Consider the following 27,725-nt stretch of genomic DNA (forward strand, 5'->3'; position numbering starts at 1 on the left):
GCGCTCGCCAGCACCGCCCCCGCCGCTCGGCTCCACCCCCGCCGGCTCGACCCCGCCCCGGGCACGCGGACCCGCCAACCACGTCTCCGCCTCCGGCTCCAAGCTCGCAGGACCCGCCCCCGCACAGCCACACCCTCTTTCGGGCTCAGCCCTAGCCGCCACGCCGTTCCCGCCCAGAGCAATAAGTATTCACCAATCAGGACCTCGCTTTAGGCACAGCCTCCGAGGCCCCGCCCCTTCTCACCTCCCTTGGGCTCAGGCTCCGCCCCGAAGTCGGCCCCGCCCAGAACGCGTTGTCCTGGCAACCTCGCTTCCTGGGCGCATGCTGCCCCGGCGGCGGTGCAATTCCAGCCTGCTGGCTCCGCCCCTTTTGGCACCTCCAAATGCCTCTCTCAGCGTGCGGTGCCGGCCCCCTTCTTTTCTAGTGCAAACCTTCTGGAAACCCAACCCCAGCCCTCCAATTCCCGTCTTTTGCTGACTGTTCCCAAACATCTCCTTTGAACCCCAGCGCCCCAAAGTTGGTCATTCCCGAATGTCCTCGTGCTGCGCCTTCACTGCCGGCCCGTGCAAGCCGTGCGCTCACTGTGCGCCAGCGTCGGCCGGGAGGAGGCAGACAAGATCCCAGCTGGATGTAAGAGCCCCGAGACCGGGAGAAACCCTGATCCTGAGTGCGGATGATGGTCCTTAGCAATGTGCTGGGATTTGCTCCGCCTTCTCATCCGGTATGAGCGCAGAGCTCACCTCAGGCGTCTCAATTCCTAGTTTAAGTTCCCAGGGGGTCGCTCTGCTTGGCCAGCAGTGGATGGGAAGGCCTGACGAACACTCTCCTAAACTAGATAAAGTGCCTCAGGATTGGGGAGTGGGAGTTCTGAAGACCGCAAGAGAAGTTGGATTTCTGACTACCCCACCTTGCTTAGGTTCGGGAGGGCTTTGAAGACAGAAAAACAGGAGAGCTGTGTGCCTGTGCCCACATTTCCAGGACTAGTCCCTAGGAGGGATGTGGCAAGGATGCGTGAGGGTCAGGGTGACAGAGAGAGCGATAGTATTTGTGCTCCGTACGGAAGAGGCTTGATTTCGGCCTGGAGTGGCCACCGCAGCCAGAGCAGGTCAGGAAGCCACCGCGCCCCCGTGTGGTAGCGAGCGGCAGTCGCGGGTGAGCTAGCGGGACCTCGGGCCCTGCCTGGGGGCAGAGAAAGGTCAGCCAATCTAGTTTAGCCATTTGTGAAAGCTCCTGGATTAAGGGGCCCGATGTGGAGGAAGAGAATGAGGCTGTGAGGGGGTTGTAGATTTTTTTTCATGGTTTTAGGTAAATTGAAGAGACTAGACAGAAAACGGAAGGCTTGGGGCGTAGTGGTACACACAGGAGGAAGGGTCAAAAGTTCTAGGCTTGGTGTGGTGTTACAGACCTTGAATCTCGGCACTTGGAAGGCCGAGACTAGATAGAGACCCTGTCTCAAAAAAAAAAAATGTTCTAGGCTTTGAGAGTTCAAGGCCAGCCTGGGCAACTTAAAACCCTGTCTTAAAATTTTTAAAAGGGTTAGCAATATAGCTTAGTGGTAAGGTGCTTGTTTGTAAATACACAATGCAAAGTCTTGTGCTTAATCGCCAGTACTGGGAGACACCTATTGGCAGAGCAGAGTGGCATGCATGGTCACCTTAGGAGGCCAGTTATGAAGCTCGGCTCTGAGCTTAGCAGACATCCCAAGCTGCATGGAACTAATTTCGTGTTGCCTTGTCTGTCTGGACTCTGAAAAGGGACGGACTCGTTGGAGGCAAGGCCACATTCTGATGGGCTCTGGGCACAGTCTGAGGTGGTCCGCACAGGACAAACTAAGGAAATGAGGAAGTAATAATACTCTTTGACACACCAGGCAAACCTAGTGACCTCTGGCTCAGCAGAGCCATCTCACCCCCACCATTTCTGCCCCTGTTCCTGTAGTGTCCTTGCTCAGTGGTGGCCCTGTCCCGGACCCCGCATCCACTCCGTTCCCATGCCTCCATCCCCAGTGATGCTCCTAACTCTCCTATAATTAGTTGTGGGACACAGGCTGCTCACCAAGGCCCTAGGTCCCAGGGTTGGCTGGCTGCCCTTTCACCAAGCAGGTGGCCAATGGCCAGCAGAGCACACTGCCTGCCACCTGGCCCTTCCCCAAGGTCTACACTAATACCATCCAATAGGGTAGCCACAGGCCACATGAGACTACCACTTGAGACATAGTCTGATTTGGGATAAGCATGTGTGTTAAATACATACCAGATTTCAGAAATTTAATAGCGTGTGTGCGTGTGTGTGTGTGTGTGAGAGAGAGAGAGAGAGAGAGAGAGAGAGAGAGAGAGAGAGAGAGAGACAGACAGACAGACAGACAGAGACAGAGACAGAGAGACAGAGAGAGAAGGGCATCAGGTGTCCTCTCTCTCACCACCTATTTCTTTGAGACAGAGTCTCTCCCTCAACCAGGGACTCACATTTTCTCAGCTAGGCTAGAACCCAGCAAAGGCCCGCAACCGTGTCTCTGTCCCCATCACACAGGAACCCCAATAACAAATCCCAGTACACACACCCCAGACCGGAAGTCAAAATGAAGACCGGACCCTGCCACCCATGTGGAGTTTCGGCCAAACTACCACTGTAGATGTTCCCCTTACTTAGGATTTATTTTGCTGTGATTAAAAACAAAAACAAAACAAAACAAAACAAAAAACAAAAAAACAGTGACCAAAAGCAACTTCTAGGGGGCAGAAAGGGTTTATTTAAGCTTACATCTTGTAGCCCATTATCCGGGGAAGGCAGAGCAAGAGCTCAAATCAGGAACCTGGAGACAAGAATTGACGTAGAGGACATGGAGGAACACTACTCGCTTCCCCTCCCCAGGGTGATTTGCTCACCCACCCAGGGCTGGCACCACCACAGTGGGCTGGGCCCTCCCACATCAATCATTAAGAAAAATGCCCGACAGGCTCTCCCACGTGCCAAACTGGTGGGTGCACATTCTCAACTGAGGTTCCCACTTCTCAAGTGACCAGCTGTTTAGGGACACCTAATGGAAAGCTGACATAAAAACTAGCCAGAACGCTGCCCCCCCATTGGGTGCCATTCCCCAGCAGGAAACTGTTGGGAGAGGTAGTAAAAGGAATCTGGAGCCACTGCCTGAGGAGAGCTTAGGGATGGGGGAGCCACGGAGAAGTGGGCCTCAGTCCTCCAAAGCTCTGGACCCCAGTTTATAGCCACCATGGGGATGAAGAGAGAGATGGTAATGTTGGAAGTGCAAAGGGGACCATGGAGACAGGTGCTAACACACCTGAGGTTCCTGGCAAGCAGCACGTTCTGCAGAAAGGCTGGGTCTTCATCGAGAGGCGGAGGAGAGGCCAGCCGCCCAGCTGGAAGACTAGAGTTCTCCATGCTAACCTGAAGGCACTCACTTTTCTCACTTTACCTGTTTCTTCCTATTTCACCCCCATGCCAGTCCCTCCACATGGCATGCCTCCCTAACACAGTTGGCAGCTGCCAGCATGGATGTCACCAAATCACTACCGAGCTCTCCGTTCAGGAGATCCATGGGACGCATTGGTTACATCTGTACTGCTATGTTGGGTTTTGTTTTTTTTTTTTTTTCACCCAGGAATCCTATTAATTACCTCCGTTTCCCCATGAGGCTCAGAGAAGGTAAGTGACTGGCTGAACTCAGGCCACACAGGGAGGACTAGACCCCTCAACCTCTTCTAGTCTAATGTAAGAGGTAGACATGGGTGTCTTAGGATCAAGGCTAAAAGAACCTTCTCGGCCAGGCCATGGCACACCAAGTGCACGTGCTCAGCACCCTGCCCTCTACACCCAAACCTCCCCCTCCAATCAATAACCAGAACAGACTGTGTAGACTCTGTACCACCTCCAGGAACTGTCCTGCAAAGACACAAAGGACACAGGCTCCCCGGATCCCCAGTCTTGTGGCTGCACGGCTTTGCTCCAGAAGATGACGTTTTCCCTTTTAAGTTTGTCATTTTCTTAGCAACTCAGTCATTTTTCTTTTATTTCCAAGAACAACCAGTCTCCAGAATTGCAGGGCAACCAGGGTGACCCTCAAGCTCCCTCCGCAGAGTGCTCTACTCTTAGCTGCACCGGAGCAGACGTCACCAAGCCCGAGCCTGCAACAGTTCCACTGCCTGGAGCACCACATAGGCCTGTTCAGATCAGAACTCAGTGCAGGAATGACTTCTTCCCGCAAAGCTTGGATCAGGAGCCTCACCCAGAAACCCTGGCCACAGCTGCCAGACACAGGCCGCATCCTGGTCTCCCTGCCTAGTGGCTCTTTTGTTTAGCTAGCCCCACCCCTGTCTGTCCAGGCACAAAGCCACCGGTGAGGCCTCACATGTGCAAGGAACCTTCTTCCTATACAGCAGAAGAGAAGCTGCAGACCCCACCCTCCTTCCTTGAGGGGGGCCCTCACCTTGCACCTCAGCTTCTGGGTATCTGGGATGATAAAAGGAGGGAGGGAAGGCTTGTGAATAGTGAATTGCTGACACAGCCATGATGAGTAGCCTTGATGTGGGTCTGAGGAATCTGAGGGTCCCCTAGGAGGTGATGGAGACAGTAGAGGCCGACCCCGACCCCCACCCGGGACTCAGAGGCTTAAGGGTCTGAGTGGGAGCCTAAGGGAACTTCTGTCCCAGAAATAGGTGAGAATCAGGCTTCAAGGATGGAGGGGACCCGGCAGTCTCCCCCAGGGTGCCTGGCAGGGCTCATCAAATGGTTTCAGAAGTCCTCCAGGCCCTCTGTCAGCCTTCTGTCGTGGGTGCTTGACTTCCTTTCATCAGCCTGATCCCTGGTGGGCAGGAAATGACCACAGCCCCCCTCCCCCGCCCCTCCTGGCCCTTTGAGATCCTTCTCTGTGGGCCTCAGACTTCGTTTCTGCAAGTGCTTTGGACTGCTGGGTCACCTGCTCACACGCTGGCCATGGTTCTCAGGCCTCACTCCTGCTGTTCTGGTCCCAGCCCTGGCAGTGGAAGGCTGGCCCCTTCCCTCAGACTCACACTATAATGGTGCTGTTCCTGAACAGTGGCTGCCCTTGCTCTCCGAAGTGCTGACAAGTAAGCACTAACCAACCAACCACACACACACACACACACACACACGTAGGCCATGTCCCATGAACCACCTCTTGAGCCCTCCACCATGGCACCGGGTGCCCGCAGACCCAAAGGACCACTCCAGGCTCCATCCTCGCAGGGTGGCACAGCCAGGCAGGAGAAGCCAGGCTACAAGTCCGGATCCTGGTGGCTGCACTCAACGCCAGCGTCCTCTTCGTGCTTGCAATTGTGCGTGCCCACGCCAGCGTGCGCGCACTCCAGCAGGTTGCGCTCGCTGCCCGCGCATCGCACGTCGTCCAGCAAGATCGGCAGCGCTCGGCCCTCACCGAACTCTGCGCGCTTAGCGGCTCGCACCGCGTGCGCAAAGCCCAGCTGGCGACACACCACGGCGGCCGCCTTGGTGTCCCAGGCGTCGTCACACACTGTGCCCCAGTGTCCGCCTGCGAACACTTCCACGCGTCCGCGGCCAGGGCTCAGGCCTGCGGGCCGTACCAGGCGCACAGAGCCGTTCTGGGGTGCAGGGACCTCAGTGCTCGGACGTCCTCGCCTTCGCCCGCCCTTCTTCCGGCCCCCTGGTCGCCGAGTGGGCCTTGCGGGCTTTGTGGGCTTCTGGGTGAGCACCGGGGGAGCAGCTGTGGGGCGCTTGCGGCGGGGAGCCTTGGTGGGAGCGCGGGCTGTGGGGCGCGGAGTGCTCTCTGACGTCCGGATAAACTCTACACAGAGGAAAAGGCCTGGGTCAGAGGGAACTGGCTGTCCCTGCCTAGCTCGGCTCTCCTCCTGCTCAGCCCGCAAGCCTGTGCCAGGAAAACAGATCCTAAAGAAAGACACCTGGTTGGGCTCTACTCAGACCCTAAGATTAGAGTGCCTCTTAGGGAACCAGCTGTGTTTGATGGGTCATCCTGACCCTAAAGATACTAGCGTAGAGCTGTGTTTGCGCTTCTTCAGTCATTAAGCAAGCCCTGGTTGGCAAGCAGGAAGGCACTAGGAGGAAGTAGGAATTTTGTTTTGATTTGTTTTGTTTTGTTTTGTTTTTCGAAACAGGGCTTTTCTGTGTAACAGCCCTGGCTATCCTGGACTTACTTTGTAGACCAGGGTGGCCTCGAACTCACAGAGATCCACCTGACCTCTGCCTCCCAAGTGCTGGGATTAAAGGCATGTGCTACCACGGCCAACTGGAAGACCCTGAAGTTCAGGCACAGTAAGGGAGATGTTGTCTCTGGTTTATAGGAGCAAAGGACCCATTGCTTCCTGCTCTCGGTTTTCTATGAGGAAGCAAAGGCCACAGAGGGTTTGTAGCTAGCAGTAGCTTCAGAGTGAGTTCTAGGGCAGTTAGGGCTATACAGAGAAACCTTGTCTTAAAAAAAAAAAAAGATTGGCAAGTCTGTGAGGCATTTTCTTGATTAATGATTGATGTGGAAGTGTCCATCCACTGTGGGTGGTACAAACCCTGGTCAAGTGGTCCTGAATTAAAAAACAACAACAACAACAACAACAACAACAACAGCAACAAAAAAGCAGGCTGAGCAAGCCTTGAGCAAGCAAGCCAGGAAGCAGTGTCCTTCCATGGCCTCTTCTTCAGTTCCTGCCTCCAAGTTCCTGCATTGAGTTCCTGCCCTGACTTCCCTCGGTGACTGAATGTGACCTGAGAGTTGTAAGTAGAAATAAAACTCTTTGTTGCTTTTGATCATGGTGTTTTATCAAAGCAATAGAAACTCTACCTAAGACAGACGGATTGCTAGATGGATGACAGGAGGATAAATAGATGAATCAATAGATGATGGATGGATGGATGGATGGATGGATAATGGTAGATAGATGAAGTAATGCTTGGATGGAAGACTAGATGATGGGTGGGTGGGTGGGTGGATGATGATGGGTGGATTGATGAGTGGGTGGATGGATGGATGGATGGCTGATGGGTCCATGGATGGAAGGTAGATGAACGGGTGAGTGGATGAATAGAGAGATGGATTTCCTTTATCTTTCAGTGTGCAAAAGTTCTTACTATACCACGCCACCGTTCCTGCCTAGCCTGGACCCAGTGGAGCAGCCCCCTCTAGCCTTTTGCAAGACTCTGTGCCTAGGCAGTCATTCACAGCCTTGAGTGGCCTTCAGAACACAGGGTTTGCTCACAGTCCCCTGGGTCCTACACCGAGAGGGACAAAATGGAACTGTGGAAGGCCCAGCCCAAATGCCCTGCTCCCTTACAGATAGACATCCTCCCGAGAGCTCTGAGCATCCCTTGCCTGGCACAGCTGTCTGCTTCTTGTTCCATCCTGCCTGAGGCTGCATCCCCTTGGGGTTGCCCACCCCACTGCCTGGACCCAGTTGAAAGATCTGTCCAACAAGATGTGTTGTACTTATAGTCCATAGACACCTGCTGGGCTGCTCATAAGTGTCAGACATGGTGCTATGTATAGGGGCTGTGAGAGCATTCTAGACCCCTCTAGAACCCTAGTCTGACCAGATGGGTAGCAGGAACCCTTTTCCCCACTGGACAGTATACTTACCTTCCTTGGGCACAAAGGGAATGAGCCGGCTCTTCACCTTCACCTGAGCAGGGTGTATCTTACACTTCCCTGGAGGCGCCCGTCTGCCAAACACACACAGAAGGTCAGGATTGGCAGCCAGCCTTGAGCATCCCCCATCTCACGCCATATCTCCCACCCTCACCCCATCACCTTCCCTTGCAGTGGGGCAAAGAGGATAAGGGCCAGATAGACGTGACCAGGAACAGCAGTGACTAGAGTCCAGCTACTGTGTGAGGGCACACAGGCCCTCTTACCATGGCCTCTGCTGAACCCCAACACTCTGAAGCCTCTCAACTCATTGCCCACCCCACTCTTGTACTGCACCGTTCCTGCCCACCCCTTCTACCCTAGGCCTTTGAAAAGAGTCTGTCTCCCTGCCTCCAGTTTCTGGGTTTCTGGTGATACGTGGTCTGGAGAGATGGGGAGAAAGTTAAGGCAAGCTCAAAGGCAGAGTGGGCAAAAGAGAGGAGTCGTGGGAAGCTGGCTTCAGTGGGCCAGTACAGTCTTAGGGCCTGTAGTTCAGAGAAAAGAGTCTGAGAAAGGTTGCCAGGGTGGGAACAGCCTCCTTCCCCAGCCTGCAGAAACACAAGGACCAGAATCCCATTTTAATTAGTTTTTGGCTGTTGATCTGTGATTTTTTTGAATGGGCCCGACCCTGTTCCAAGACTGCCCCACGTGGGCCCAGCACTTCAATGGGGGTTCCATCAGCCTGGGATTGAAGTAGACACATGACGAGGTGGCCCCCATATAGACCTGGCACAAGCAGGGACATGTACCTCTTACAAGGCACACAGACTTCTCAAAGCTGGAGATGCAGCCATCGCTACACTGATTGCTCGCTGGGTATGCATTTTAGGCAGAGCTAGGAAGCAGGGGAGGGTGTTGTCTCTTAAGGAAATTATATTTTTTAAAAATCCTTGTATGCTACACCACAAAACACCATGGTGGTTCTGTTCAGGCAGTGAGCCATGACCCCTGGGCCTTCCTTCCAGTCTTCCCTTTCCATATGTCTGCTACCAGGCCTCTGAAGTGAGGGTGTCAGGAAACATACTTCTTCCAAAAGAGAAAAATAAAGGGGAGGAGGGTGAGGGAACAGGGGAGGAGTCCCACCCACTTCTGCCTGTCTCTAACCTCAAGACCTTGAGCAAGAAAATGCCAAAGTCCTGCCGGGTCCTTTCTCCACACACAGGGACAATGACCTAAGACGTAGAAGGGCGTTGCGAAATCAAAGGCCAGAAACCCGCTAAGGTGACATCTTTCAGGGATTAGATGCTGTGTATAAGTGACAGGTCCTCAGGGAAGCGTTCTTTTTTATTTTCAAAAGTAAGGTTGTTTTTATTTTATGTGTATGAATGTTTTACCTACGTGTACATCTGTGTGCCACATGAGCACAGTGCCAGCAGAGGGCAGAAGAGGGATTCTGGTCCCCGAAACTGGTTCCAGATGCTTGGGAGCCATTATGTGGATGCTAGGAACCTAACCCAGGTCCTCTGGAATAACAGCACTGTCCCCCCCCCCCCCCTCTCTCTCTCTCTCTCATTTTTTGTTTGTTTGTTTGTTTGTTTGAAACAAGGTTTCTCTGTCTGGCCTTGGCTGTCCTGGACTCACTTTGTAGACCAGGCTGGCCTTGAACTCATAGCAATCCAGTGATCACACATCTGCGCCATCATGCCCAGCCAGGCAATGCTCTTAATCACTAAGCCATCTCTCCAGCCCAGCATTTTTCTTAAATGAACATAACTTCAACTTCCAAGAACCATGAAAACTGACAGCGGCTGAGTGACTCAGCAGACAGAGACTGCATCCTTTTGAGAGGGATGATGCCATGTGGAGACAATGACACTCCTCGGGGACAAGCAAATGAGATCAGAGATGATTGTGGTCCAAGTATGAGGTCACAGATGTAAAAATGGATGAGACCATCGGGAAAACAGGATGGCGGCATATAAGGGGAGGAGCTGTGCTTTCGGCTTTTATGATTAGGCATTACATCATTAACTGTCAAATTGTGCTTTTAAGTCATGATTTAAAACAGTGCACACATAGTGTGGAAGGACGAGGAGCCTGCTGAAAAGCTGCCACTGCAGACCGGAAATGACAAGAGCTATGAGGATGTGCTGACTAGATGACATGTGCGGTCCCGAAGTCAAGAAGGAGCACGAGAGCATCTGAGAGTTGGAGGCAGAAGCACGAGGCGTTCAAAGCCAGCCTAGACTAAAAACAATGCCAATGGGCCAGGCATAATGGCATATGTCTGTAATCCCAACCCTCGGAAGAGTTAGGCAAGTGGGATCTCTGTGAGTTCAAGGGCAGCCTGGTCTACACAGAGGGTTCAAGGATGAGCAGAGAGACATAATAGAAAGAGCCTGTATTTAATTAATAAATAAATAAATAAATAAATAAATAAATAAATCTAATCTAATCTAACCCGGGGTTCCGAGGAGGTGACTCAGTGTGTAAAACACTTGCCACACAGGAGTGAAAACTGGAGTTGGAGCCCCAGCACTTACGTAAATACAAGGTGGGCATAAAAACCTGTTTGTAATCCCAAGTAGAAACAAGGAATCCCTGAAGCAAGCTAGCTAGCCAGTCTACCAAATTATGAGGTTCAAGAGAAAGGCCCCCCCACCTCAAAATATAAGGTGAAGAGCAAAAGTGGGAGACGTCCAACCTTGTTGACCCCTGGCCTCCACATGCACACCCACACATGTGCACCTACACACATGAAAACATCTACCTACCTATACCCATACTGGCCCCATACTTACAGATACACACACCACACTCACACGTGGCACACACACACTCACATACCATACCACACTCACACACCACACTCAAATACAGATACCACACACAGATACACACACCACACACACACGTAGCACACACACACTCACATACCATAATACCATATTCACATACCACACACATACCACACACCACACTCACACACCACAGCCACATACAGATAACACACACACACACACACACACACACACACACACACACACACATACACACAACAAGCCTGACAGTCATCATTTAAGAAAATGCCCCTCCAGAAGCTGTCAGTTTTAGAGACGTTAAACAATAGCACACAATCTACCCAAACATTAGGCTGGCGAAGTGTCAACCTTGTCATTGTTCACTTTCACCCCTTGAGAATGTCCATTACACAGTGACCGCTCTGGCCACTGGCCACTCTCACTCAGGGGAAATAAGTGTGCTCCTCTGCGAGGGCAGAGGGCGCTCCTGGGAGTGCCTAATGCTAGTCCGTAGTGAACTTTGTCTTCTACACTGACTGGAACAGCAGAAGTGAACTGGAGAATTAACTCAAAGCCATGTGTGTGCCAGACAGACCCTCTATGTTCCTAGTGTCTGTCTCTCTCTCTCTCTCTCTCTCTCTCTCTCTCTCTCTCTCTCTCTCTCTCTCTCACACACACACACACACACACACACACACACACACACACTTTTAATCTGAGATTGGATCTTACTAAATTGCCTAGGCTAACCTAGAATTCTCACAGAAACTGGCCTCAAAATGTGTAGTTTTCTTGTTCCAGCCTCCTAAACAGCTGGGGTTATAAAGTATATACAGCTATATCTAACTTTAAAAAAAAAACCAAATTTTTATTTGTTTTAAAACAATGTGTGGAGCCGGGCATGGTGGTGCACACCTTTAATCCCAGCACTCAGGAGGCAGAGGCAGGCAGATTGCTGTGAGTTCGAGGCCAGCCTGGTCTACAGGTGAGTCCAGGACAGCCAGGGCTACACAGAGAAACCCTGTCTCAAAAAAAAAAAAAAAAAGAAAAAGAAAAAGAAAAGAAAAATTAAAAAGCATGTGTTTTAGAACTTCTTTAAACCTAGTATGTCTCAAAGTTTAGGGTACTTGGCTACTATCAGCTAGAAAGGGGTTCTGCAAAGAGCAGTGGTAGGCATTCATTAAAACACCCGTGTGTCTCTGTGCCCATCCCAGGACAGAGGGGTATGACTGGGGCAAGGAAACACAGCCTTCTTCCTGGAGACTCTAGCAGTGTGAGAGACTATTCCAGAAGCGAGTGATGATGACCAAGGGAAGGCCAGGGAGGCCAGGAGGGCGAATGGGCCAGGGAAGGCACCTGGAGGCTACAGGTTTATAGCTGCCAACGGTTAGGGCCCCTGGCTTGTGACTCATCTCTGCATTCACACAATGGGGAGCTGAGAGGGCATATGTCCTAACAGAGGGAGTCACTGTAGGCCCTGAACCAAGGCCCCACAGCAAGAACTGAAACAGGCAGGGGCTGTGGGAATGGGTGAAGGATGGGGGAATTTACTATCTCTGCAGACAGCAATGAGCCAGATGCCAGTTCAGGGACTCACCTGGAGGGGTCAATCACTTTGTAGATGACCCCGCGTGCGGCTGTGGCACTGGGCATGCCAGTGGACATGAAGTACAGCTCCCCTTTGAACAGGGAACAAGAAGCAATGAGTGGGAAGGCCGCCATGTGCAACAAAGTGGAGGCAGCCCTGCCCCACCCAGGCTCCCCTCAGGATCAGAGGCTGACTGCCCCCAGCCCCCGCCGGACCTCCACCAGCGATGAGGGAGTGTTTTGGCCCCCTAACACCTCAGCATGCCTTTATCCTCTGCAGCACAGTCCCCAGATGTCTCCTCCTGCCTGGCCTCATAAAGGGGACCACCATCCATCCAGCATTACGCTGCTCCCTGCTTGGACGGGGTTCGACTGGGACTATTCTGTTAGCTATGGCCATCCCAGAGCTCGGCCCCCACAACCCGCGTGTACATAAGGCCCGTGCTGAAGCTACCAGTGCTGCCTTTGGTGGCCCTGTCCTTTTGGTTTCTGCGCTGCAAATGCCCCTGAAGGTTACCGGGGCAGCCTCATCTCATGTGTCCAAAGCACAGCTAAGACGGCCAGGAGCTTCGAGACGCTGTTATACTTTGCCTTGGCTGCACTGCTACTTTACATGATCCAGGGCTGTCCTTGGTCTGGCCAGCTCACAAGTGCCTCCTCCTGGTTTCCTGTCACTCTGTGTCACTCAAAGAAACTGAGAAAAGGCCCTTGAGAACTGCACCTTCCTTCCAGGCTCTGCGCTAGGGAGGAGGGGTGCTGCTTCTAAGTCATGTTTAACCCCCTACTGACCAAAAGAAAAGGCTTCCAAGGACTCAGTGAGATTAAGGATCTCGGGGAGGCTGGGGCTGCCCATAGGGAAATTCACATTCTAATGAGGTGGGGGAGGTTGTCAGTTCAACAAAAGTTTCCCAGACTAGGCCCCGTGGGGGTCTTTGGGCACTGGGCCCTGCAGGGGATACCCCTCCAAAGGCCGCGGTGAGCGTTGCCTGGAAACTTCAAGAAACTAGGGCCTGCTGGGGGCCCCTGGCCTTTTGTCAGGGAACAATCCCAGGGCCAAGGACAAAGACAGGATGCCTGAGTGGGATTCTAGCCTTCTTCTCTCCCTTCCCCCCCCCACCCCCCTGCACATGAGGTCCACCCCCCTGCACATGAGGTCCAGTGACAGGCTAGAAGGCTGTGTCTGCCTGCTTTGGAATAACAACAGCAGCTGTCATTAGCTGTTACCTCACTAGCTCAAACCCCACTGGCCATCAGGAACCCAGCTCTACCCTCGCCTGCCTACGGTCCGTATTCCAGTTCTTCCCTGCTCCTTACGTCTCTAGCTCTCTTATCGACTCTTCCGTGGAGGTGGAGGATGGCCGTTTCTATTTTCCAGATAAGAAAGGGAAAGTTCAGGAACAGATGCTAAGGCTGATCCCCCCCCCCCAAAAAAAGAAAAGAAAAGCCTGAGCCCTAGCACAAGCCCCTCCCCAGCGTGAAAGTCATTTCCTGCCTAAGCTTCCTTCCTGTCAGAGGCCTTGAAGGATGACCAAGGTTGGTGGTTACAGTCCCAAGCGCAGGAAGTGGGTGGGGGTGGGGATCTCAGCAGGCTCACCAGCCTCGTCCTCTGCAAAGGAGATGATATAGGGGTAGTAGTTGTTGATGAGGCCTGGGAAAGCGCACGTCTGTCCTCGGCCCATGCAGACCTCGCTGTACTTCCACTGGCCTGTCTCTGGGTTTTCTCGGAGGGACATCAGCCTCCTGCAAAGGAAGAGGAAGTGTGAGGTCATGGCTAGTATGTTGCACAAGAGGATTCAGCCATCTACCCATCCGTGCAGTTATTCACAGACCCACTCATCCACTCGTCCACCTGTCTGTCCAGTCATCCGTTCTTCCATCCACTCATCCACCTGTCTGTCCATCTTTGCACGCACTGACTCATTTTACTCATCCTTCCTAAAGAATGACTGGGACTTTCTCACCAAGAGAGAGAGCTGGCCCACTCCTAGGCACACGCGTATAAACGCACACTCCTTTTTACCAGTCAGGGAGCTCATAGGCCATGTCGGCTACTTACCCACTCATGAAATCGCCAAATATGTAGAGTCCGTTGAGGTTGGGGTACTCACAACCCCGGTACACGTATCCCCCGGTGACTGATTTGCCCAGCTTGTGCGGGTAGGCGAAAATCGGCAGCACATCATCTGAGGGACAGAGGAGAAAGTGGGTTCATCTCGACGCCCAACGCTTCCCAGGCAAGGCTCAGCCACACACTGAGATGGGATGGCCTGAGCAAGGAAGGCTCTCAAACGGCAGAGGGTGCATGGTGAGAGGGAGCCTAAAATGTTGCTTGAAGGGACCTCTGACGTACAGGGAGGTCGGGTGGTAGAAGCAGGGGACAGTACTATAGGGAGGTTGGGGAGACAGTGCGGTCAGAGATCGTAGGGTGTCCAAGGAGGGAGGGAGGGAGGCAGGAGGTCCCCATGGGGTCACTCAATGGAGTGAAGTGGGTCAGATGTGGCTTGGAATGGGACAGGTCTCAGTCTACGACCCAGGGAGGGGTGAGACATGCTGGATCCAGATTTGGGGTCCTGGATTATGCTGATATGAATAAGGGGTCCCCAAGTGGATGGGGTGGGTAGGACTGGATCCATGTCGAGGGTCTGTGCGGGGGGAGGGTAAGGGTAGATCTAGCTGGGGGAAGAAGAGGACCGGGCACATCCTGTTTGGAGGTCCCCAGGGACGCGGTCACCGAGAGAGGCGTTGGCGCACAGCTTGCGGTCGTAGCACTCGAAGCCCTCGCGGGCGCGCCAGCCGTAGTTGCGGCCCCGCTCCACCAGGTCCACTTCCTCGTACTTGTTCTGGCCCACATCCCCGCAGAACAGGCGCCCACGGCCAGTGCCAGATATTGGGTCTCCGCGATCGAAAGAGCAGCGCCACATGTTGCGCACGCCCAGGGCGTAGACCTCGGGCCGCGCTCCGGGATCCTCCACGAACGGGTTGTCCCGAGGGATACCGTAGGGCAGGCCGCGCTCCCTGCGGTCCACGTCGATGCGGAGCACCTTGCCCAACAGCGCCGACCTGCGGCCGGGGTGGAGAGCACGGGCTGGTCATGCTGGGTCGGCACAAGAGGCAGGAAGAGAGAGCGTGCCACCCCAAAGCTCAGCCACCTGCACCCACTCGCTCTGCACATCCTCCTGCGTGCCTCTTCCGCATTCGCTGAGCACCAAGCCCTGCTGGAAGCCCTAATCCCCCACCTATGGCTTCGTTGCCGCCTCACAGCTCACCTTTCAGGTCAGTGCCAACCTTTATAGAGGGCATCCGAGCTATGACAAGCTGCCACCCAGTTTATCACTCAACAGCACTTGGCCCTAGAAACCCAAGCTCTTTAGCACAACCGCCTACGGAATGCCACTATCCTAAGCGCTAATGTTGTGGGTGCTGCTGTTCACATAGCTGTGCTGTAAGGTGAAGACTGTACTAGAAAAATAACTGAGATTTATGTTTTTCTCATAGTTCCCACATAGTGGAGGGACCACAAAGTGTTGAGCCATTGAGCCAGCGCAGGCCATCAAAGCCGAATATATCAAATAGTGCCAAGTAGTTGGGGGAGAGGGCACGTGTGTTCTAACCTCCTGGCAGCTCAGGTGGGGGTGGGGTGGGAGAAGGAAAGTAGCTGCTGGCTTCAGTGACCACAATGGTCTGCAGTGGGAAACATCTAGGGCAGCGGTTCTCAACCTGTGGGTCTCGACCCCTTTGGGGGACCTCATATCAAATATCTTGAATATCAGATATTTACAATATGACTCATAACAGTAGCAAAATAACAGTTACAGAGTAGCAGGGAAAATACTTTTATGGCTGAGGGTCACCACAACATGAGGAACTGTATTAAAGGGTCATGGCGTTAGGAAGGCTGAGAACCACTGACCTAGAAGATATCCGGAGTTAGTGGGGTGTGGTTCCTGCCGTGCATCCCTCCCTCTCTGTTAGCTTGAGAGCTGACTCCCCCCTCCAGCCTGCCCAGCAAGGCAGAGTTGGTGCAGTTCGTTCAGGTGACACACTTGTGTAGCTGTCACTGACACATGGCATCAGAATCCAGTGTTTCCCTCGCTAGCAACACCTCAGAAGTGTCCTGTCATGGTGACAAACACTCCAGTGACAATGGCTCATCCCCAGGCACTCCAGGGCCCCCATCTTCACACCCTACATCAGCTCCAGGATCTACAAGCAAAAGCTCCCAGCAGCAAAATGATGGGTTTTTAACTGCTGCTCAATCCTCATCTAGTTTCTCAGCCTCAGCACCAAGCGCGTGGCCAACACGAGGAGCTGGGATGTTTCTCACTCTCTGACAGGACTGCATAAGCTACAAACGGTAATCCTCACATCCTCACTAATGTTGCTTCCTGGGCTGAGAGAGGCTGTGCTTGGTCTCTAAAGGAACGGGAAAGACTGGCTGAGGCCTCCTGCACACCCCTGTGTACATGCACAATTTCCTCCTGCGTGCGCGCGCGCACACACACACACAGAGAGACAGAGACAGAGAGACGTGAAAGGAAGAGAAGGCCAGGCCATTGGCTCAAGACAGGAAATAGGCAAATAAAGATGAGATAACCAGGCAAAAGCAGGACATACTTGTTTTGCGCATTCCCAAACTTCCCAAAGGGGTCTCCGGCCATCCCGCCATCTCCGGTAAAGATGTAGAGGAAGCCATCATCCCCAAAGAGCAGCTGGCCCCCATTGTGATTAGAGGCTGGTTCTTCAATCTCCAGGATTATCCTAAAGAGAGAGAGAAGTAGCCCCTCAATAAAAACACCTTCCAAATGGTAACCCCAAAACAGCAGTGAAACCTTCTCTCAGATGCCACTTGGCAGTGGGAAAGACTTTACAGCTCTTGTAACATGTTGTCATTCATAAGGACCGAAAGGGAAAATCCACTTCCCTGTGTCAAGGAGGGACCTGGGTGCTTGAAAAGGTTGAATGATCCACTTCGAGGGCACACAGACCATCAGCATCAGTGCTGGGAGCAGGGCTCTGGGCTGTGTTTCTTCTTCTCCTTCTCCTTCTTCTTCTCCTTCTTCGTTTTTTGAGACAGGGTCTCTGTGTAACCTTGGCTATCCTGGACTCGCTCTGTAGACCAGGCTGTCCTTGAACTCACAGCGATCCACCTGCCTCTGCCTTCCAAGTGCTGGGATTAAAGGCGTGCGCCACCACGTCCCGCTCGACTCCAGGATTTGTGTTTGTTGCTTGTTTGTTTTTAGGCAGGATCTCCCAACATGTCCCTGGATGCCCAGGAACTCACTATGAAGACCAAGCTGGCCTTGAACTCACAGAAATCCACCTGCCTATGACTCCATACTGCTGGGACTAAAGGTGTATGCCACCACATCCATCTGATTTTATTTATCTTTTTATTTTGTTTAAGACATTTTATTACGTATACAGTGTTCTGCCTGCCTGCAACACCTAGAGGCCAGAAGAGGACACTAGATCTCATTATAGATGATTGTGAGCCACCACGTGCTTGCTGGGAATTGAACTCAGGACCTTTGGAAGAGCAACCAAGGCTCTTAATCTCTGAGCCATCTCTCCAGCTCTTATTTTACTTTTTTTTTTTTTTTTTTTTTAAAGACAGGGTCTCGGGAACTTAGGCTACCTGGAACATGGTATGTAGCCAAGGATGGCTTTGAACTCCTGATCCTCCTGCTGTTATTGCCACCACTTCCTATGTGTTGCAATTACAGTACATGGAACAACAACTCTCCATTTTCAACTTCAGTTTTGTTTGTTTGTTTTTGTTTTGTTTTGTCTTGGTTTTTGAAGACAGGGTTTCTCTGTGTAGCCTTGGCTGTCCTGTACTCACTTTGTAGACCAGGCTGGCCTCGAACTCACAGTGATCCGCCTGCCTCTGCCTCCCGAGTGCTGAGATTAAAGGAGTTTGCCACCACGCCCCGCTTCAACTTCAGTTTTTATCTCGAGTCATTTTTTATGTCACTGTTGGGGACACATGCTTTCATCCTCCATCTGTCCTCTGCCAGGTCCATGGAACAAATCTTCTTCCATTGAGAAGTTGTCTCCCGAGCCAGGCGTGGTGGCACGTGCTTTTAATCCCAGCACTCAGGAGGCAGAGGCAGGTGGATCACTGTGAGTCGGAGGACAGCCTGGTCTACAGAGTGAGTCCAGGACAGCCAAGGTTACACAGAGAAACCCTGTCTTGGAAAAACAAACAAACAAACAAAAAAACAAACGAACACCCCCCCCCAAAAAAACAGGTGTCTCCCAGGCTTGGGTACAATCATAAAAACTTTATTTTCCCTTTTTCCTCTGTCTGCCAGATAACTCATAAGTCCACATTAATGCTATAGGACAAGATGTATATTCAGCCTCAACACTACCATTGTGGGCTGTTTCTCCTTTTTATATGTCCAACGTTAACATTTCACAGTTATTTGCCTTTTCACCAACACATCTGATCCTGGCCTTGCTCTGGCTTGCTCTCTACATGAAGGCAAGAACAGGCAGCATCTCTGAACTACAATTCCCACGCTCCTTTGCTAGCTGAACAATATCAACCAATAGACGGCATTAGGGGAGCCAGGAGTGGGGCTGGTGTTTTGTTTGTGTTTCTGGCAACATCTCTGCCTCTCCTCCATGGGTCTGGTCAGGTTTAGCCCCCAACCAAGCCTACCCTCACAGTTCTGGGGTTACAGCACCTCACTTCTCCCTAGGTCCCTCCAGCCATAGGAGGAGGCAGCTTCCTCCAGTGGTCCAGGCTCAATGCCACCTTCCCGAGGCTGTCCTTCCAACACTTTTAACAGCCTTGACTCTTATTTTCAGTATCTACTTCTGCCTGGGAGAGCCTCTGCAGCAGGGTGATCAGGCCAGGTTGACTCCCCTCTGAAACCGTGGGCACATAAATAACAGAGACTAGGTTCTGCAGCCACTAGGGGCTTAGAGGTAGGAGCCGATTAAATGGGGTAAAAGCTGGACATGGTCCCCAGTGCTCGTAATTCCAGTACCTGGGAGGCAGAGACACAGAGGATCAGGAGTTTGAGACCAGACTTGGCTACATAAAAAGTTCCAGGACAGCATGGGCTACACAAGACCCTGGCAAGATAAGGAAGAGAGGGAGAGAGAAAGAGCAAGGGAGAGGAGGAGAAAGAAGGGAAGAGGGAGAGAGAGACAGAGACAGAGACAGAGAAGTGAGCAGAGAGAAGGGAGGGAGACAGAGACAAGAGAGACAGAGACAAAGAGACAGACAGGAAGGAGGGAAACAGACTGAGAGGCAGAGAAAGACTGAGAGAAGCAGAGAGAGAGAGAGAGAAGAGACAGAGACAGAGACAGAGACAGAGACAGAGACAGAGACAGGAGCACCAAGACTGTAGTAGGAGAGAGCCAGCTGCCCAAAGACAGGAATGGTAACTTTGGACCACAGTCCAGCACGCCCAGTGGTAGGATGCACTTCTGTGGACAGAACAGGACTCCAGCTTGGATGCTTCCTAGCTGTGTGACCTGACAGGTCATTTCCCGCCTCTGAGCTGTGACCTCATCCCAGTTTTATGAGTCTGAGTCGGCCGAAATAACTCTCTCAGAGGCTGCAGGAGAGAATTGTCTAGCATAGGAGGTCATAGGCAGGGGCGGTGACGTGACCCCATGCAAAACTATTCCTCTCCCAGGCCCCGGAGCATGTGACTCAACACCCCCACCCACCCATGGGGGTGGGGGGTGTTAGATAGTCACAGTATTTAAGACAGACACGCGCACGCAGCCTCCCACGTGACCACTCAGCCCTCCCTTAGCTGGGGGGGCTCCCGGTAAGCAACCTCTCTGAGCCGTGATCCACGGTGTTCTCGTCAGCCTCCGAGACTCTGAACTCGCTGATGCGGATCCACTCTCGGAAGCCGACCCCGACAGAGTAGTAAACATAGAGCTTCCTGGGATGTGGGAAGCGGGGGTGGAAGGCAAGGCCCAGGAAGCCACGCTCATCCCCTTCCCAGGGTGACGTGAGCACCGCTTGGCTCACATTCAGGAAGGGCTTTTCCAGGCGAGAGCGGTCAGGCAGGTAGGTCCACACCAGCCCCACCTGCTCTGCCACGAAGAAGCGGTGGCTGCCATCCCCAGCGTGTACCATGGCAACGGGGTTTCGAAGCCCATTGGCCACCTCCTCCAGACACAGCTGCAGGCAGCCCTTGGCATCAGCCACTACACGGCCCAGGTTCAAGTTCAGGTTATCGTTGACCAGCAGGCTTGGGAAACAGTAATCTGTGTCATCTAGGGACAGGTAGTGGCATAATTTGGCCCGGTTGCTCTCCAGGGCCCAGAGCTCACGGTCAGGGGAGAGGTAACGAAAGAGGCCTCGGCAGGTCTGCCACATGTCCAGGCAGTAATCTTCGCATAGGCCAGGCACTGTCCGCAGTGGGGTGGCCGGATCCTCGGCATCATAGAGGTGGGCTGCATAGGGCGAGCATTCCTGTAGAGACAGGAGGGCTCAGAGACGCCAAAAGGGGAGCTCACACCTGCTCACTTTGCTCCTTGCTTTTCTGTTCCTATTCAAGCGTTATCTCCTAAGATCTGGCCTTACCCCTCCAGGCCTCCCTGCAATTATTTCCTGCCCTCTGACTACTTAGAGAAAACAAAGCCCAGCCAGGAGGTGGTGGCACAGCCTTTAATCCCAGCACTCGGGAGGCAGAGGCAGGTGGATCGTTGTGAGTTCGAGGCCAGCCTGGTCTACAAAATGACTCCAGGACAGACAAGGCTACACAAAGAAACCCTGTCACCCTGTCTCAGAAAAAGAAAAGAAAAAAGAAAAAAAAAAACAATAAAATAAAATAAGAAAGGAAGAAAGAAAAGAAAACAAAGCCCAGCCGGCTGGTGGTGGCACACGCCTTTAATCCCAGCACTTGGGGAGGCAAAGGTAGGCAGATAGCTGTGCGTTTGCGACCAGCCTAGTCTCCAATGCAAGTCCAGGGCAGTCAAGGCTACACAGAGAGACCCTGTCTCAAAAAACCAAAAAGAAAAGAAAAAAACAAAGCCCAAAAACTTGCCACAAGCCTTCAGCTTTCAAAACTTAGCACTCTGCTTGCTTATGCCTATCTTCTTCAGAATGTGCATTCTGTCACGGCGAGAATTTTCAGCCTTCTTCCCTGCTGTATCCTTTACCCTCTCATAAACCCAGGGCACAGCAGTGCACAGCAAATGGTGAGGGGACAGTGAGAAAGAGTTTACCTCGCCAGCCTTCTGGCAGCCTCAATGCACCTGTGTCAAAACCTCCCTGCCTCTATTATCATTTAATGTTTATGAGTATTTCGCAGGGGGGAAACTGAGGCTCAGGGCCCCCAGTGTCGTTCAGTTATATTCAGCTCGGGTCAGTAGCACTTGGAGGCATCTGGGTGTGGGCTCAGGTCTACCCTGCCGTCTCCATAGCTAGACAGCAAACATGTGCACAGCAGCTGCGTGAGTGTGGGCCGAGGCCCAAGCCTACGTCTCCCAGGATATCCCTGACCATCTCTCCTGCCCTCACACTCAGCTCCTTGCAGCAGGATCCTGCAGCATCCCCCACTGGAGCTACCCCTTGGGCACTGCTGGACCTGAAAGGCTTCCGGGGTTCTTGTCCTGGCTCTGCCCAGGGTGGGGAGAACTAATCACTGTTTCTGTCTTGCAGGCTTTCCCACTAGCAGCATGCTGTGGACCCTACTCAGGCCCCCATGGACACTGCATGGGAGGAAAGTTACGGCCTTGGGGAGCAAGCCTGTGACCACGACCAGCAGTGTGTGGCTAGGTATCGTGCCCACTTTCTACCCTGCCCTAGACAGTCCTACCACGCAGCTAGTCTTGTTGGAGTCGGTCACGTGACCCCTTCCCAGACCATCTCCTCGCCCTGCCTGCACCAAAGTTCTCCGAAACCCAGGCTCCTTCAGGACCCTCTGTGGAGTCCTTCACGCTGTGGTTGCTTTTCTCTGGTGTGACAGACAGTTGTTGCTGCTCCCCTCAACCCCAGAGATGACTCATCTTAGAGTCTTAGAGAAGCAATTCCTAGACAGAGAAGACAATGTCACCTACATACCACGTGCCCTCGCCAGGACACTGGGTTGTAGCAGGAGACTTCGGTGGAAAACAAATGGACAGCTAATGTCAGGGCTGATCCTAACTCAGGCTCCCAACCGTTACAGCTTCGGTCACCCCCACGACCTTGTCTGTCCCCTTGGTCCTTCTGTTGCTATGGGCTGAGTCCCACATGGCAAGCCCTATGCGTTCTTGGCACCTCTGGTCAGTCCCTGTCCCTGTCCGAAGTGTCATATCTCATAAGCTCCATTCTGCACTCTGTATATGCCTGGCCAAGCCTCAGGCTGTGCAGGGCCAGCTCGCCTGTGACCCTTGTATGCTATTGTGGGCCAGCAGTGACTAACAGGAGACCCGAGAGGGCTGTGTACACACAGGCTTCAGTTCCTCTCTGTGGGGCAGTGTCACTGTGACCCCAATGTTATTATAGATGAGGAACTTGGGCTAACAGTGACCACGTGTCGAGAAGTGGCCAGAGCAGGAATCGCCCTCACTTTTATGACACCCAGCCTTCTGCTCTCTCCAGCACTTCACTGACCAGTCTCTGCAGGGCACAGACTATACCAGGCACTGGACTTGGTTCCAGAGACACAGTAGAGACTGGACTTAGCCTGATAGCCCTTTCCTTGTTAAAACTTAGCCAGGGGCTGGAGAGATGGCTCAGCGGTTAAGAGCACTGTCTTTCTCTTTCAAAGGTCCTGAGTTCAATTCCCAGCAACCACATGGTGGCTCATAACCATCTATAATGTGATCTGATGCCATCTTCTGGCATGCAGGTGTACATGCAGATAGACAGACACTCATATGCAAATAAATAAATATTATTTTTTAAAAACTTAGCCAGAACACATGGAGAGCACAGGGCTCTGGGGACCTGGTGAGGACCTTGGCACTTTCCCACTTAGTAACCATGGAGTCTAGCAAATCTCTTACATGTGGCCTCTTTTTTTTTTTTTTAGATTTATTTATTTTATATATACTGTGCTCTGTCCTCATGTACACCTGCAGGGCAGAACAGGGCATCAGATCACATTACAGATGGTTGTGAGCCACCATGCAGTGGCTGGGAATTGAACTCAGGTCCTCTGGAAGAGCAGTCAGTGCTCTTATCCGCTGAGCCATCTCTCCAGCCCCCGCACGTGGCCTTTCTATTCTTCCTTACATATGATGTGAATGTGGGGCTCAAACCAGAGTCATGCAGAATTAATAAATGACAAGAAGGGACAGTAGTTGATGCTGGCAGAGAGAGTGGTCAGTCACTGAACCTTGTGTCCAGGTAAGGTACGCAATGAAACATCCACAAGGGCACAAGGGGTGCCTGCCACCTGATGGCCCCAAGGTTGCCACACACCATTGCTGATGCTCATGACTCACAGCTTCAAGTCCCGAAGGCTTCTCACCCACCCCACCCCCTGCACCCCGCCAGGAAGACTGAGCCTTGTACACAATGTTCTCTCTGTGGGATGTTCCTTCCCCCCTCACTTCCACATCTGGCAAACTCCTATTCATGATGCAAGGCCCATCCCACAAGCCTCCTTCTTCCTCCTTTTCCATGGGCAGGCTCCTGCCCCTCTGGGGTTTATGACACTCTATCCCTGACTCACACATAGAATCTTCTCCTGGTAACTTGTTACTTCAGGAAACGATGTTCCTCCTCTGCCATCACCTCTGCTTTACCAGAGGTGGCCTGACTGTTCTGCCCGGAGGCCAGGACTCAATTTTCTCTTTGCCTGCCTGTCTGCCCCCCACACTGTGAGGCCCTCGAAGGTTGCCATCCCAGGTTCCAGGACATAGGTTGGCTTCAGGGCAGGGACAGGGTTACGAAGTGGCCACATGAAGGGCTTTGGAGCTAGAGTTTATGTTCCACATGTAATGTTTGGCTAACTCCTTCCCACTCTGTACCTATGTCCCCATCTATAAAAGGGGACAAGAACTGCAAAGAGTTGTAGGGAGCAAGAAACTGAGATGTCATGTGTTTGTTCAGTAAGTGTCCAAATAAAATGAGCCCTGAGGGAGTGACACAATGGTCATTTTCCCAGGCTGTCTCAGATTTTTTTTTTTTTTTTGAGAACTTTTCATTACTTGCCCCAGTACCTTGGGGTAGTCTCTGGGTTGCATGTCTGTCTGTCTGTCTGTCTGTCTGCTGAAATGAATTGAGGGACTTTTTGAGGCTAAGTCTGTGACTTGCCAGCTGTCTCTGGGCCCAGCAGCACAAAACCACCTCCTTGCTGGCCCTGAGGAAATGCATACTCAGTGCATGAGCCTGTTCAGTGGCTTTCCCGGTTACTCACGTTGATGAACCCATGTGTCCAGCTACAGAGAAGTTAGCCACGTGTGAGCCACACACCAGCCACAGTGAGGTTGCTATGTGCAACCATTGCCTGACACATTTTCCCAGAGGAGAGCAAAGCCTCAGGAAAGAGCCTCCTGCCTCCACAAGACATTGCTGTGAGCCTTGAAGGATCATTGATGGATCTGACAGGTAAGGCTCCTTGGGGTTGGTGGCAGTAAGGATGGCACTCCCACACTCTCCCAGGACCCCCTCAGGGAGACCATGCCACAGCCTTGGAAGCCTGCCTGATGCAAGCTCAGTCCAGACATGAGGTCATTCCTGAGACGCCTCACTGGAGGTCTGAGCAGACACTCTACCACAGACTTCTTGGGCCAGGCCATTTTGGGCAAGTTCCCAAAGAAAAAGAGGTGCCTCCTGCCAGCAAACAGCCTCAGGATTGGCTCCTGCCTCATCCTTGGTCCTGCCCATCTCCTTTGCCATGAGGTGCCTATCACATGGTGACTGCCCTATAAGTAAACATGGCCTTGGGTGTAGAACCCTGCTATTGGCCTGGGTGTTGCAGGGAGACCTGCAGGTGGCCTGAGTGGACCTCCAGGATGGGGAGAGAGGTGGGTGATCCACCACACCCTATGGCCTTCTTGGGATGCACAAAGTTTTGGAGGTGGCTTGGTAAACCCCACTACAAGATGAGCAGAACACCCTGAAGCACTGTGGTCTGCCCTGCACCCTCTCTTTACCTCCCAGGGACACTGGGTGTGGTCTAGGTCTTCCGACCCTCCACTGGGCTGTGCCACCGCTGGGTAAGGTGCCCACCTTTCCTGGAGCAGCCCCTGATCCTAACACTCTAGGGACAGCAAGTAAACACTGAAGGAGTTTACCTACAAACCCCAACTGAACCACTCTGCCTGTGCCATTTAATCTCCATGGGGTGGGGAGTGGGGTAGAAATCTGTCCCCCCTTTAAAGATAATGTATCTGAAAGACAACCATGAACCTCTCAAGTTCACAGTTAGGAGAGATGGTAGCATCAAACCAAATCAGCCCTTTCAGTCCTCTCCTCTAGTCTGCCCCCTGCTGGCTGGGACCGGAACTTTGTACTGTCTGCTTAGGCCCTTCAGCACACGGATCCCGTCACATCACAGGCCTGGGTTAGGGCCAGGCTTGGATTTTCCCTGGCTGGCTGGCATTCCTCCAATCACACCAGTCAGGCAGGGGAGTTGCAGGAGGTTGCAGTCAGATACTCCACATCAACAGAAGGGACGTGGTAGTTCAGTGTGGATCGAAGTATGGGTTCCATTCTCAGAGGGGAGATGAGAGAGGAAAGAGGCCAGCAGCCAGAGCCTGGTGTGTTGCAGAGAGACCTACAGGTGGCCTGGGTGGGCCTGGGTTCGCGGCCCCGCTACATCCTGGCCCTGATAAAGGGCCTCTCAGTCTGCTCCATTCAGTCTGACAGAGGAAAGGTCCTCATCGGAATCAGCAGTCCCCAGATTGCTGACAAAGCCACGCCCCCCTATCTTGGCCACCCTCTTTCTATCCTGCCATCCTGTCCTCGGTGAGGCGAAGACTTCATCCTGGTACCTGACAGCTGACAGGGACAGATCTCTCTGAGGGGGTGGGGGTGGGAGACGACACGGAGGACTGGGAACAGCTTCCAGAGTGTCCCAGAGAATAGAAGTCTCTAGTCTCTGAGAGGAACTGAGGCAAAGGAATGAAAGACAAGAGCTGTTCTGGATGCCCGGTCTTCTCGCCTCTTGGACCCTCCAAGCTCCAAAGTCCAGGACCCACTCCTGATCTCGCCCCTATGGTTCCCATCGCCTCCAAAGTCCAGGATCTTCCCCGTAAACGTCGCACCCGTGAGGTTGCCATCGCCTGAAAGTCTGGGACCCATTCCTGAGTCTCGCCCTGATGGGAATGCCATTCCCGCTCCGCCTCCCACCCGCCACCAGCGTCCAGTGCCCCGCGTGCCTCCGCCCCCGCGCGTCCGCTCACCTGGCACAGCAAGTCCAGCGCGTAGCCGGCACACGTCGCCCACACCCCGGCGTCCATGCGGGTCTCCAGGGCCCGGAAGCGCAGGGCCAGAGCCTCGTCCTGCTCCGCTGTGCAGCAGCCGAAGGCGGAGTACTGCGCGCAGAAGCTCAGAGGCTGCGGCGGCCGGAATGGCGGCCTGAAGTCCAGGCACTGCGGGTGCGCGGCGGCCAACAAAGCGCGCAGAGCCAGCAGTGCCCAGAGCCCGATCTCGGTCACAGCTTGTCGCCCCGCCATCGCCCAGCGGTCCGCAGAAGAAGAAGCCCAAGGCCGGCCAGCCCCGGCAGTGTGACCCGCTGGGAGCCGCTGGCCGCACCCCGAGCTCCCGCCTCCCGCCTCGCTTGCACCCTCCTGGGCGCTCGCGGGGGAAACCCGTGGAATCGCCCCGCAGGCCTAGAGTCTGAGGACTCCTTTCGATCGAGGTCACTTCTGCTTGGGAGCACTCTGCGGGATTGGAGGAGCGCTGCACAGCCAGCGCTCCAGCTCTGCGGACAGCCCCCTCCTCCTGGCCTCAGCGTTTCCAAACTCAAGGGCAGTGGCCTGGCGTCTGGCAAGCCCCGTTTGCCCAGTTTTTCACAGTTCCAACCTCTGAGTCCCAGCTTCCTCTCTTGGGCTGCTGCTTAGCCGCCAAGGAGCAAGAACCCCAAAGCCCGAGGCAGGGACTCCTAATTTGTAGTCTCAACTCTCACTGAGCCAGACAGGAACTTTAGCAGAGTGTTTAAAAATGGAGGTGTGGTGTGAGAGACAGGTGGTGTTGCCTGGGACCTCACAAGAAGTGAAGCCGGACCCTGGGGGCGGAGGGGAGGGGGATGCAGGGAGGGGGGAGGAGGAGAGAGGCGGCAACCCACAGTCCATCCTTGGCCCTGCCCGGACTTCTGTCCTACCCTGGCCGTGGACCTCTCCACCCCGAGCTAAGAAGCCCTGGGCCTCTGTCCTTTCTACATAGGAAGCCCTACTGGATGTGTGTCTCCTGAATGAGTATTCACCTCTCCACCCGCGTCTCTTGCCTCAGCTTCAAACCTAGAGCACAAATATACACTACCTCGTGGGCCCAGAATCGCACAACACTAAGACCCCAGCACTGGCTTCTCCCTAGAGGGCGCATCCCTTCAGTTCTGTCACACACCCTCTCACGTGGTCTTCACTCATTCTTTGCCGTCTCTGAACTGCCCTGTTGAGTCAGTCGGCCGCAGATGCTTCGTGGTGGTTGGAGCTGCTTAGATTCCACGGGGCTGTGGTTGGAGCCTGAAGGGGGTTAGGGGTGGGGGCCAGCAATGAGTCATATCCCCCATATAAGACCAAATATCTCTTAAGTATTTAAGAGTGAGCACATTTAACATGAAACTGATGACAGGGAAGTTGAGACGTGACACAGGGAACGATGAGACAAAGTGGAGTT

At 53.2% G+C, this 27,725-nt stretch overlaps 1 protein-coding gene across 1 annotated transcript; it reads right to left on the reverse strand.

Annotated features, from left to right (window-relative positions):
- Positions 1-4,541: 4,541 nt before the first annotated feature.
- HHIPL1 (HHIP like 1) lies at positions 4,542-27,462 on the reverse strand. Its single transcript, XM_084793675.1, has 9 exons — positions 26,291-27,462; positions 19,774-20,420; positions 16,586-16,729; positions 14,703-15,031; positions 14,028-14,154; positions 13,566-13,711; positions 11,982-12,063; positions 7,596-7,678; positions 4,542-5,798 (listed from the first exon to the last, which is right to left on the reverse strand). The coding sequence occupies exons 1-9, from the start codon at positions 26,561-26,563 to the stop codon at positions 5,254-5,256; spliced, it is 2,376 nt and encodes a 791-aa protein (XP_084649801.1). The 5' UTR covers positions 26,564-27,462; the 3' UTR covers positions 4,542-5,253.
- Between the last annotated feature and the right edge of the window lie 263 nt (positions 27,463-27,725).

The sequence above is a fragment of the Acomys minous genome (genome assembly GCF_964271855.1).
Source record: "Acomys minous genome assembly, chromosome: 8".
Taxonomy (NCBI): domain Eukaryota; kingdom Metazoa; phylum Chordata; class Mammalia; order Rodentia; family Muridae; genus Acomys; species Acomys minous.

Excerpts from the sequence above, each read along its gene's own strand:
- HHIPL1 (XM_084793675.1), bottom strand. The coding sequence starts at position 26,563 with ATGGCGGGGCGACAAGCTGTGACCGAGATCGGGCTCTGGGCACTGCTG. Across the intron at positions 13,712-14,027 it reads TTTGGCGATTTCATGAGTGG|GAGGCTGATGTCCCTCCGAG; the intron begins GTAAGTAGCCGA and ends CTTCCTTTGCAG. Across the intron at positions 5,799-7,595 it reads TCCCTTTGTGCCCAAGGAAG|AGTTTATCCGGACGTCAGAG; the intron begins GTAAGTATACTG and ends TCCTCTGTGTAG.